This window comes from Camelus bactrianus, chromosome 2 (genome assembly GCF_048773025.1).
Source record: "Camelus bactrianus isolate YW-2024 breed Bactrian camel chromosome 2, ASM4877302v1, whole genome shotgun sequence".
Lineage (NCBI taxonomy): Eukaryota > Metazoa > Chordata > Mammalia > Artiodactyla > Camelidae > Camelus > Camelus bactrianus.
In genome coordinates this window covers 49,186,904-49,199,931 of record NC_133540.1, presented here as the reverse complement: position 1 = coordinate 49,199,931, position 13,028 = coordinate 49,186,904, and the positions used below count along the sequence as shown (strand labels likewise).

At 38.9% G+C, this 13,028-nt stretch overlaps 2 protein-coding genes across 12 annotated transcripts in view; one reads left to right on the top strand and one right to left on the bottom strand.

The window, feature by feature from the left end:
- The window catches only part of NUDT6 (nudix hydrolase 6), a 52,708-nt gene extending 50,479 nt beyond the window's left edge, over nucleotides 1-2,229 (bottom strand). The window contains exon 1 of one of the 2 annotated variants that reach the window (XM_074341280.1): nucleotides 1,949-2,229. In XM_074341280.1, coding sequence (XP_074197381.1) covers nucleotides 1,949-2,186 — 238 coding nt within the window. In that variant the 5' untranslated portion in view covers nucleotides 2,187-2,229. Of the gene's footprint in view, nucleotides 1-1,897 lie in introns of both variants that reach the window. The other variant, XM_074341281.1, reaches the window with a different exon arrangement.
- A 442-nt stretch (nucleotides 2,230-2,671) lies between these two features.
- Nucleotides 2,672-13,028, top strand: part of AFG2A (AFG2 AAA ATPase homolog A) — a 342,561-nt gene continuing 332,204 nt past the window's right edge. For 9 of the 10 annotated variants that reach the window (XR_012498999.1, XR_012498988.1, XR_012498987.1 and 6 more), the window contains exons 1-4: nucleotides 2,672-2,888; nucleotides 8,176-8,297; nucleotides 9,334-9,491; nucleotides 12,672-12,730. Coding sequence is in view for 6 of the 10 variants with exons in the window: in XM_074341241.1 (XP_074197342.1) it covers nucleotides 2,741-2,888; nucleotides 8,176-8,297; nucleotides 9,334-9,491; nucleotides 12,672-12,730 (487 nt within the window). In the remaining 4 variants the exon portion in view is untranslated. The remainder of the gene's footprint in view (nucleotides 2,889-8,175; nucleotides 8,298-9,333; nucleotides 9,492-12,671; nucleotides 12,731-13,028) is intronic. The other variant, XM_010952572.3, reaches the window with a different exon arrangement.

Sequence of the window (13,028 nt, the reverse complement as noted above, 5' to 3'; positions counted from 1 at the left end):
AATCCTTTTTTTCTCTTTTTCTCTAATAAACTTCAATGCTTTCTCCTCCTCCATCCCTCATCTCTCATCTCTCAAGGTGAGCTCACACACCACCTCTCTGACCTTTCTTCACCTGCTCTCCATATGTGAACCTAAGGACTACTCTTTATGCAGATATGTGAAGCTGAACCACATATTGCCTGTTCATCTAACTTTAGTTATTAGTTACAGAAACAGTAAAAGAATAGACTTCACATATAAAGGTGCATAACAACTATTGCTAATACATCAGTACAATTACTTAAAAAGAAAGATTTAGACTTCCTATTTGACTTTCTTCTCAGACTTTTTCAGTTTCTTTTTATTGGTGATACCATTCAGTTTTGTTTGACTCAGTAACAAAAAAATTAGCAATAGCTCTTTTAGTGCAGTAAGAACAGCTTCCAGAACCAGGGGAAGTTAATCTGTCTCTTAGTACCATCATCTTTGAAATGAGGATAATATTAGTACCTATCTCACAGGCTGTTATGAGGATTAAATGAGTCAATATTTGTGAAGTTCTTAAAACAGTGTCTAGCACTTAGAGCAAAATAATTTAAGAAGATAAAAAAAGTATATGGTATTTCAGAGTTTATAAACTAGTTTCATGTAATTTATGCCTGATCACATCCATCCAGTGAAGTAATTAGAGCTGGCATTATTCACATAAGCAACCTGAGGCAAATATTTTCAGTGATTTGCCTAATGCCTGGCTAACCATGTGGCAGAACCTGGGAGATTCCAAGCCCAACCCACTTTCTGCTTTGCCTTCTTGACTTAGGTAGTGTTTTGATAACCTGTTTGATCCATTAACAAGTGACAAGTGTGCAATAAATACCCGCGTCTACCCACACATATATACACATATTAGAGGCTGAACATTGATTTGATTCGCTTACTGGTAATACTGCTAAAGTTAGCAATTGTTCACACGTAGGAGAGAAAATAACGTGAAGAAGTAATTAGCTTAGAAATACGGATAATTAAAGATTGAAATAACTAGCTCAATTATATTTCCACAGATGCTCACTTGCCACATTGCTCCATAGGATAAAGATTATTTGAAGTTTCCTGTTAGCGTGAGAGGATCTTTCCATGGCTAAATTCCATGCTCTACCTTGAATTTGGTTATAAGGACTCTCAAGGCCAGTTTGAAAAACAGGCTGTTCCACCAAATCAAAGGCTCTCAAAGTGAAGGCTCCTCCTTCCAGGCTTACTTTCTTATCATTGGGCTCAAGGTTCAAATAGAGGAGTGAGTTTTCCTATTGAAGACTGAAACCACTCACCAATCTCCCTGGTTAATCATAAAATGCTTGCTGGTCTCTAAATAGAAGCAAACTCTCCAGTTCTCAGCGCCACAGCTCCTGACCCGACTTGCGTACAAATAACGACCACTCAGAACCTCTGGCCCACCCACTGCCCACCACCTGTATTAGAAAGTGAGATAGTTCTGTCTTTTGCAAAGTGCCCGGCAGAACCAAGGCTTAGTAAATGATAGTAAATTATAATATGCTATTAACAAACATATACTAAGCGTTAAATATATAGCAGATACCGTCCTAGGCACTTTTATACGCCTTATACAACTTATCCCTTAGCAATTCCGCTAGTTCCTATTACCTGGTTTTACGGATGAGAAAAATGCTGGTTTACACAACTTGCCCAAGGCCACACTAGAAAGAGTACCAGAAACGAGGGCTGCCGACCCCAAAGCTTGAGCTCGTCACCATTTCACCCAACCACCTCAGAGACCTCCCAGTAAAAAGCACAAAAGCGAAGGCACAAAACGCGTGCGGGTCGCGCGTGCCCTCTCCCCTTCCCTCTGGACTCGGTAGTTGACGGGTTTAGGGCGCGACTCGGGGGTGAGGACCACGGTTACTTCAACAGAAAGGCTCAGGAGCCCGGGGAGCCTCGGTCCAGCCGCACTTGCCCTGCAAGGCCCTCTTGAAGGCGGCGGGGTCCAGGCGGTCCAGCGTGTCCAGCCGCGCCAGGCGCACCGAGACGCCCCCGAATCTGTCCAACTCTCCCGGCAGCTCGCCGGCTCCGGCCAGGGGATCCTGCGCGTAACCCGAGCCGTCCGAGGCCCAGCGGGGTCCCGATAAGAGCACCGCGCGGCGGGCCCGGGCCAGCACCGCGCGCCAGTAGCTCCCGCTTCGCGACGGCTGCATCTCCACGCCCGCCGTCGTGGCCCCACGCACCGCGAGCCTCTTAAGTACCTACGCCGTGCGCCCTGGAACAGAGGACGCTACCGTAAGTTTTAGAAGAGTACCACCCAACCCTTATCAGAGTTGAGCCACGGTTACCACTTTGCAGCGCTAGGCAGAGGAGACGGCTGAGTCTTGCCGACTGGCTCCTCTCAGGAATTTGCCCGGCTCCAGGAAAGAGGGGAGAAACTTTCCCACGACTCCCCTCCCCCCACCCGGTTTAATTCAACAGACGTTTGTTCAGGGATGAGGAGGGCGGCAGAGATTGGAAAAAGTCCTGTTTTTCAGGAATTTACAATCTAGATGACGGTCTGTCCACCTAAGCCTTCTTCCATGGCAGAAATCAATGACGGCGGATTCTGAAGACGCTCAGTTCGCCCGCTTCTATTGCGCTCCACTCAGGGGATTACGGCGCGGGACGGAGCCTCGCTGCCTTCTGCCCCGGAAGTTTTTCTCTCAGAGAAGCGTGCACGTTGAGCCGGCTTTACCGCTGCTTCTCTTGGGGCTGCCTTCCGATCATGTCTTCCAAGAAGAACAGAAAACGGCAGAACCAAAGCGCCGAGAGCGGTTCGCCCTCGCCCTCCGCTGCTTCCGTACTTGCGGGGTCCAAGGCTTCTCCTGCCGTTGCGGCCGGAACTCTGGTGGTGATCAACTTCTTAGAAAAGGGTAAAGAGTTCTAAGGGGGAGACTCGAGGCCGAGGGCGCGCAGCCTGAGGGGACGAAAACCTAGCGATTCTGCCTTGAGGTGCAGAGGTTTTGTTTGTTTTAAATTTTATTTTATTGAGTTATAGTCAGTTTACTATGTTGTGTCAATTTCCAGTGTGGAGCACAGTTTTTCAGTCATACGTGAACATACATATATTCATTGTCTCATTCTTTTTCACCGTAAGCTACTATAAGATCTTGTATATATTTCCGTGCTATACAGAGGTGCAGAGGTTTTTAAAAGTTGGGCGAGGCCGAGGTGTGAAAGCGGCACAGAAGTGTGTAAGACACCCCAAGCCACGCTTGCTCTGGAGAAGTTAGGCAGGAATGACTTCTCCGTGGCTAAGTCCAGCTGGCTCTTTTGTAAATTTCTTTGAATTTCTAAGTTGTACTTGAAACGACGTTGCTGTATTTAAGATTAACGGCATATTTAACGGCAAAACCACTCATTTCTACCGAGTATAGTAAACATATACTAAAAAACTAAATTCCCAGTTTGGTAACGATGTGGATGCGTTCTTTCTTAAGAGACATCAGTGTGCCTTTAAGAATGAAAGGTGGCCTTTTCCCTACTACACAGGTTCTAGTAGTTAATAACTGCTCTTAATTGCACACGGGTGTGAGCAGGAGATTGATTATGTCACAAACGTATCTCATTTAATCTTTTTATATGTCATCAAATTTTCTTAGTTTGTTTCCCTCTTTTTGATGGTACTTCATCAGTTTCCTTTGCAAGCTCACCCTCTGTTACCTGTCAAATGTAGAAGTTCCTTAATTCTTAGTCCTAAACCCTCTTTTTCTCTCTGTAAATCTTCTTTCTTATGCAAGTTCATCCAATGCCCAAAGTTTCCCATTTGGACCATTATTATTTTTTATTTGTATTTGTAATTTATGTTGTTTACAAGTCTTGATTTAATTGTCTTCTAGACCAGTGCTCCTCAAACTCTAGAGAAATTGTAAAATCTATGACATGTCACAAATCAGGGCTGTTGTAAAGTACAGTAAAAATAAATTACTGGGAAAATAAGTTTAAAAAATAGAAATCTATTTTAGATTTAACAGGTATAAAATTACTCTCAAATGGCAGTGAAAAGCTTCTAAATGCATTTTCTCATTCTTTGTACTCACCTCGTGAACATTAACAAATAGTTCGTGGACCACACTTTTTTTTCTTTTAATTGAAATGTAGTTGATGAACAATATTGTATTAGTTTCATGTGTACAACATAGTGATTCACTTTTAAATACATTACAAAGTGGTTACCATGATAAGTCTAGTAACCATCTGTCACTGTACAAAGTTTTTACAGTATTATTGACTCTGTTCCTTATGCTGTACGTTACATCTCTGTGACTTACTTTATAACTGGAAGTTTATACCTCTTAATCCCCTTCACCTGTTTTACCCAACCCCCTCATCCTTCTCCCATCTGGCAACTATCCCTTTGTTCTTTGTATCTATGAGTTTGTTTCTATTTATTTTTGGTTTTTTGATTCTACATATAAGTGAAATCATATGATGTTTGTCTTTCTTTGACATTTCACTTAGTGTAATACTCTCTAGATCCATTCATATTGTTCCTAATGGAAATATTTCATTGTTTTTATGGCTGAGTAATATTCCAGTATTTTATATATGTTTTACACATGTATAGAATATGTACACACTTACATATAAAAGTTCTTTACATATTTTGGATATTAACCCCTTATCAGAAATATCATTTGCAGATATCTTCTCTCATTCAGTGCTGCCTTTTTATTTTGTTGATGATTTCCTTTGCTGTGCAAAAGCTTTTTAATTTGATGTAGTCTCATTTATTAATTTTTGCTTTTGTTGCCCTTGCCTCAGGAGACAGATCCAAAAAAATATTGCTAGTACCAACTTCAAAGAGTTTATTTACTGCCTGTGTTTTCTTCTAGTTTTATGGTTTCAGATCTTACATTTAAGTCTTTAATCCATTTTAAGTTTATTTCAGTACATGTTGTAAGGAAGTGATGCAATTTGATTCTTTCGCATGTAGCTGTACAGTTTTCCCAACACCATTTATTGAAGATGCTGTCTTTTCCACATTACATATTCTTGACTCCTTTATCATCAATTAATTGATGTTGATGAACCCATAGAGATGTGCATCTATTTCTGGGCTCTCTATTCTGTTTGATCGATCTTTCTGTTTCTGTGCCAGTACCATAATGTGTTAATTACTATAACTTTGCAGTATACCTCCAGTTTTGCTTTTCTTTCTCAAGATTGCTTTGGCTATTTGGGGTCTTTTATGGTTCCATACATATTTTAGGATTATTAGTTCCAGTTCTTTGAAAAATGCCATTGGTATTTTGATAGGGGTTGAGTTGAATTGCTTTGGGTAGTATGGATATTAACAATATTAATTCTTCCACTCCATAAGCACAGGATATCTTTCCATTTATTTGTGTCATTTTCAATTTCTTTCATCAGAGTCTTATAGTTTTTCACCCCCTTGGCTAAATTTATTCCTAGGTATTTTATTATATTTGATGCAATTGTTAGTGGGATTGCTTTCTTAATTTGTGGCCCACACTTTGAGTACAGCACTGTGCTATCCCTCTGTTTTTGGATTTTTCAAAGGTACTTCAAGACTGACCTCATGAATTCGTATTTCTTCCAACAAAACAAACTCAAGCTCTGTTCAGTTTTTCCCGTTGTAAAATTCAGAAGCCTAAGATTCATTCATAACACCTCACATTATCGAGTCCACCACCAAGTCCTGTTTGCTACCGGAACACTTCCCACATTCCACTTCTGCACTCCGTTCCCACTGCTTCAGCCTTAATCTCAGACACCATCCTCCCTCACCTGGACTACTGCACCAGCTGCTTCATTCCAATTCCTTTTCCACTCTGCAGGCAGAATGATCTTCTAAAATGAAAATCTTTTTGACCCTGCTTTTCACCACTAACTCGATTCCGGTTGCTGTCATATTAAAGACCAGGAGCTTGATACAGCCCACTGCTCTGGGTGGTCTTGACCTTCCATGTATGGCTCCTTCTTGCCCCCACCACTCTGCCTGTACTTTTTCCTTCAGATGCACAGTGCTCTCTTCTGTCAAGGATCTCTGCACATCCCATTTTCTTTTGCTGAGAATTGTCTTTTCCCCCCTTCATTTAGTTAATTTTACTCTTCCTTCAGATCTGAATTGAAACATTATTCCTTGGAGAAGCAGTCTTTGATTCTTCCAAATTAGATCAGACCCCTCATTAGAGACTCTCCTAACACTTCTAGTTATTCTTGCATTGCATTAATCTTAGTTTATAATTACACAGTTAGTTAGTGACTGTTCAATAACTCTCTCATCCTATTAAGTTATAAACTCTGTGAGGCTAAGGACTGTGTCTCCTTTTGTTCACCTTGTATCCCCCATGCCTATCATAGTGTCTCCTATAAAGTGGGCACATGGTAAGTGTTTGCTGAATGAACAGATGAAGGGTGGGTGGCTGTTTGAAATTACTATCTCAGTTAATCTGGCACATAAGATGCTCAATAAATGTGAATTCAGTTAATGGGGAAGTGGATGTAGAGATACTTTTTTTTAAGTATTGGAGGAATGAGGACTGGTGAAGGCAGTTGTATGGAGGACAGCTTGAGTAGATTTGGATGCTGAAACAGAGAGTACAATAGAAATGTATTAGGAAATAAGGTCAGTGGATGGGAATTTAAACATGATCTCCATTGGTGATAGGAAGTGAAGGTATTTAGATAAGTCTCTGATTTGTCACATCTTGGTGCATGGTGAATGTGCAGGATAGGATGGAGGGAAGAGAGGAAGAAAATGTAGAATCTTGTCAAGGACTGAGTACACCTGCAAGGTAATTATCAAGAGAGAAAGGTAATTCACTGAGGTTTCATTCATTAGGAAGAAAGAAGTGGCAGAAACTGAGCATTATAGGTTACCAAGCAGGACGCTCTGCTGTTGTTGATGAGAGTAAATTGTGTAAGAGACCTGGGGCTCACAGGAAAGTTGAATCTCTTTTCAGACTCTCATGTTATAAAAATGCTTATTTTATTCTCAGTACTGTTAATCTTAGCCCTGGATATGTTTTGTTTTTCTAGATTTGTTTATCTGATGACAGGGGGAAAATAAATGTGTTGAGAAGTTATTTTTTAGTAGCAGAGAATGATGTAAATCAGACATACCTTATGGTTTTGCTTTCATTGACTTAGTTCCTTTTTAATTGCAAAAGATCTGTTTTTCAGATTACTAAAGAACTCTAATACTAGTTAGAGCTTTGTGATTATGGTATATGTGGTTATAATAAATTTTATAATAAAGTTTATGATAGCATCATAAGTATTGCATGGATTTTGTGCTGAAAAAATAAATACTGTGTACTCATACATTCATTCAGTTCACAGATATTTATTACGCAGCTGCTGTATTTGATGCACTCATAGGCGTTACAGTTAGAAAGATGAATATGATCCAGTTCCTGCCCCAAAGCTGTATATAGTTTAGAGGAAAGTCAGATTGTAAGATATATGAGTGTTATGATGATAAATGCTAGTATCTGGCAGCATCGGGTGCTGGAAGAATCAGAGGAGGGACAGCTAACCAAGTGTGGAGACTGACGGGGTGGGTGGGCAGGGATGCAGATATTAGCACTTAATTTTCAGCTTTTGTAACAGGGCTGAATTCTGGGCCCCTTCTTTGGCTGAAAGTTGAAAGCACTAATGGTCGTTTCAGTTGGTGTTCGCCTAAGGAATAAGACCTGTGTTACTGTTCTCAATGTATTCTTGGAAACAGAAAGGAGAAATGGCTGATTGCTGTCATGTGGGTCAGAGTGGAAACATAATCCTCGAGAGCCAGATGATGTGCCGTTTCCCCAGGTCAAGCCTTTGAATACTAGTAGCCCACTCAACTTAGAATGTGTAGAATGAAAAGCTCAGAATACAAGTATAAAAAGCCTTGCAAGTATGTTCAGTTTGTAATGAAATTAGAGATTTTTTTTTAAATAATGAAAACCGATACCCACTCTATGAAACCTTGTTTTTCAGTTAGCATTCATATTGTCAGTGGACCCTCAGAAAGGTTTGATTTTAAGTCAGTTTGATGAAATTAGGAGGCTTGGAACAGTAGTTTCTCCAGGGTATGGCAAGTATATTCATGTGGTCGTGTGGATAGAGGATTTTTATTCACTCCAAAAGAGTATGCTTTAACTTCAGGTACCAAATAGTATGAAAATAATTTTTTGTTGTCCTTACTTGTAGATGACAAAGTTCCTAAGACATTCCAGAATTCCCTTGTTCAGCTTGGACTCAACACCATGAAGTCTGCAAACATATGTATCGGTCGACCAGTGTTACTTACCAGTTTGGACGGAAAGCAAGAGGTGAGAATCCTTTACATTTCCTTACTTTAAAAAGATTTGAGATGTTTTTGATTTTTATTTTCAACACAAGCAGTAATAAATGAAAAACTCTCTTTTATAAGACCTTCACAGCTGTATACACTTTTCCTTCCTTCAATACCCTGGGAGTTGGAGCCCCTAAGTGTCATGATACAGAGCGAAACCTTTCCCCGCAAAGTGGTGACACACACACTACCAGCCCTGTTTCTCCAGTTTGCTAGTTAGTTGTATTTCTCCACAGAAATGTTATTTCGAGTATGAAGATCATCTCCTTTGTATGTAAATATTTGATTACCCTCCCTGTTTTCAGCTGTTTGTCCTGGCGGCCATTCATCATCCCTAAGACTCTAAGACCAGAAGCTTCCCTGTATTCTCTGCCTCTGCCGTGTCTTCTGCTGCTTCATCAGTTGGTCTTCTCTCATCCCGGGGGTCATCTGGAAATGTTTTGTAATCTCTTATCTGCTGATGGCATGCCTCCATTCTTTTCATTGTTCTGGGCTTACACTGTAAAAAAAATCCTTCATTGTGCCTTGCGGAAGAGAAGACTATAAACACGTACACTCAATCCACTATTTGGAGCTAGAAATCTTCATGTTTCTACCTTAGCATTTAAGTCTGATGAGACCGAGGTTCCCATGGAGCTCCTTTGTTGGGTACCTCACTGTTTGCTGGATGTAGTTTATGCTCCAGGCTGAATTACCTTATAGTTAGCGGGCCTTCAGTATTTTTTCTCATTGTCCTCTTATCATTTGTTAATGCCTTTGTCTCTTTCTCTAAATCCACCCTTCATCTCTTCCACCATTTTCATTGTGGGATTATTCTTAATCTTCTATGAAAGATGTAATATTTATAAAAATTAGTTTTTTTTTTGTAACTTGTGTCAGATTGCAACTCCTTTGGGGTAAGGTCTGTGTTTCGCAGATCCAGGTACTCGACTGTGCTGTTTTCTTCCTCATAAATTACTGATATTCTCCGAATATTTATCTTCTCATATTTTTATTTCCTGTGCTCTGGACAGGTCTACACAGCCTGGCCAGTGGCAGGATTTCCTGGAGGCAAGGTTGGCCTGAGTGAAATGGCGCAGAAGAATGTGGGTGTGAGGGTTGGTGATGCCATCCACGTCCAGCCTATTTTGGGTGCTGTGCTGCAGGCCGAGGAAATGGACGTGGCACTCAGGTTTGGCTCTTTTCTTTGGTGACTGTCTAGATCGGTGTTGCTCAGTAGAAATGTAATGAGTGTCATAAATGTGAATCACATACATCATTTTGCATATTCTAGTAGTTACATTTAAAAAGAGAAAGAAGTAATTTTAATAGTATATTTTATTTAACCAATATATGTAAAATCTTATTTGAGCTTACGTAACTATAAAAAACTATTAATAAGATTTTTCATTCTGTTTTTCAAACTGAGTTTTCAAAATCCTGGGTGTGTGTTACACTTGTAAAACATCTACATTTTAAGCACATAGTAGCCGCAAGCGGTGAGTGGCTGGTGGCCTCCTGTATTAGACAGCACCAGCTGGGTGAGTGCCGTGTGATTTACAGGCTAGTGACTCTAATGGCCTGGGATTAGAGTATGCCTTGACATTTTAGGTGTGAGGAAGTTACAATTGATGGATGTTTAAGAATGTTTTTCATCTTGAATTGCAGTGTAATCAGGGCTTCTCGTCTTTTTTACGGTTGTACAGATCACTGTGAGTAGGCAAGAAACAAGTTTTAATTTAATTAAGACTGTTCAAGCAAAGTATCTGATTGTATACTCTAACTCATTGATTGTTCAGTCTAATAAAACAGTTATATATATCAGATTTTTAAATGGTTTCCCACCAAAAACTATCAGTATGGTTAAAGTATATTGCTCATTCTCTTGGATGTTCTGTATTTAATAGGATTTTTACTCAGCTTGCATATATTCAGATCATAACAAAATTTGCTTTAGAAAGAATCTTTTGATATTTCAGTATCACGTTTGTAGCAATTTTGGAGATTTTACATTATATGCAAGAATCACAAAACATTTTCTAGTTATTATCTTGCTTTTAAAATGTTTACTTTTGCTACTGTTGTAGATTCTAAGCATGAGCTTTGGTGCATTTTTTTTCTTTTAAAAACAGGAAAATGTCTTCAGTGCGTTTAATAACAGTTTAATGAGCAACAAAATAAAAAGAAAGGAAAAGAGAACAAAGCGTATGTTGAGCACCAGCTGTGTACTAGTGCACACACACACATGTGCACACACATACACTTTTCCCCTTTTTCTTATTTGATCCCTTAAACATTCTGCAAGGTATCCATTTTTATCCCTTTTTCACAAGTGAGGAAACGGGCTCAGTGAGGAGTGGTAACTTGCCCATTATTTTATGAAACAGTAGTACTACTCAGGTTAAATAGGGTTAATCTTCAAACTTCTAGTGCTGCAGGTAGCAATAATCAGTTGACTGGATTTTTTATGATCTTACAAGGGTGACCTCTTGAGGGTGCAGCAGTCTTGAGTGTAATGATTACCTATTATGGAAGGACTGTGTATGTTTTAAATGGAACCTTGGTTTTTTATTTTAAAGAACCTTGTGTTTTAAATGTGGCAGCAGAACTTAGACAAGAAACTTAATTTCCAATGAGAAAAATCAGTAATTTTAGTCTGCTGCTTAAATACTTCAGTTTCATCTGAAAAATTTTATTAGTAAGGTTAGAGCGCCTTCTAGTGGAAATAATTTTATCTGCACTCATTCTTTTTTTAAAAGCATAATTGGTTATTTTTATTGTTCTTGTACATTTTTGCAAGTATCTTCTTTTCACAGTTTAATAAATAAACACAGTTCAAATATAAGTAGTTTCAGAGGTCTATAAACAAGTATATTTAAGCATTTGATGCTTGAAATTTTCTCATCTATTTTTCTCTCTTTTATATGAATACACAGTTGACTCTCATTATTTGTGGTAGTTATGTTCTGTAAAGTTGCCGCAAACACTGAATTAACATACTGAACCATTGCTCCCAGGGAGTGTGTATGTGTATTTATTAATTTAATACATATAAATATATGAAAATATGTCTCTCACATAGATTATAACCTTAAATCCTTAAACAACTCATTCTGGTAGATTCTATTTATTTTACAAAAGAGAAGAGGTGGCTCAGAAGCATTAAGTGACTTTCCTGAAGCCACCCCACTAACAGATGTCAGAGTTAGGACTCAAACCCCCTTCAGCTGGTCCCAGAGATGGAACTTTTTGCTCTATACTGTGCTGTCCCCTACCCTCTCCGGCTTCCATCCCCTGGTCACCTCTGAATAAAAGTTGAAACAAGGGACCTTTATCAAGCTCAGCTGGGAAACTCACATTTTTTTGGTTGTTCTACACACATCCATGAATGACTGGAATGCCTGCAAATACTAATTTTTGGGTTACAGACACATTTTAGCAAGTAGGTGAATTTGCAAATGCAGAATCCTCAGATGATGAAGTTTGGCTGTATTGGTTTTTTACTGATAGAGTGGGAACAAGGCTTAGAGTTGGACCAGATGGGCCTACTAATATACATCTTTTCCTGAGCTAAACCATTCTCCTTCTGTGATCTCTGGCAGAGCTCACAGCCATAGGCTTCCTGCACTGATATGGGCTGCTTACACACGGAGAAGGAGGAAAAATGCACGTGGTTTAGGAACTCTCCAAGAACATGGTTCTTTACAAGTGCAATGATTTTTAGATGTGTTACTTCCTGTACGCAAACAATCTCCCTGGAAGACACAGTTACCAATCTGAAGGAGGCTTTTTCATCTTGTCTTAGGCATGCGCTTTCTCTAGAATAAGAGAGAATTCCGTTGCACCATTATTCTCCTTTTTTTTCTACCTCTTCAGATAATGTAATCTTTAGGATTTAATTTTCCTAAAAGATAATTTATTAATTATACAAAGAGGATGATGTAAGCTATTAATAAAAGCCTTTCTCCAAGCTAAGCAGGTTCAGAAAGGAAGTGATGGAGGCCAGTGTTTTTCGAATGTTTTTGGTTATGACACATAGTAAAAAATATATTTTCGTTGTGATTTATTGTACATATACATTTACAGATGTAGTGAAGATATACATACACCTGAGTATATCAGTCTGTGTATGTGTAAGAGAGTAAAGAACGTTCATTTAGGCCACTCAACACCAAATTGCAAATAATATTTTCACAGCTATAAGAAGTATATGAGAAGTATAAATCATTCCAAAATTGTACAAATCATTTCCGGTTGTAAACTAATGATTCTTTTGATTTCGTCTGCATTACAATAAAGCATGTACATGTTTTATTACATTTTATTTTCTGGTATACTTAATGCTAATTTTTATTTTCCCCACCGTTTACAGTGATAAAAATGCAGATATTAATGAGGAACAACTGACTAGTTGTCTTCTGAGAAAACTAGGTGAGATACATATTTTAAATAGTTTTCTAAATTTTGGAAAGTAAGGCAATAGCAAATAAACTAGTGTGTCTTTGATGTCTTATATACATTTTTTTTTTTTGATAATGTAGAGAATATTCTCCTCAATGAATTGAAGTCCTTTTAAGATAGGGATATAGTGTGTCCCTATCTCCCCCAAAGCTGCTGAGTAATTTACTGGCAGTTGAGCAGTGGAGAGAATTTATGACTTGTCAATGAACAGAGTCAGTGGGAGAGCTGAGACTTCTAACCTTTGAGCCCTTGAGGAATGTTATCTTGG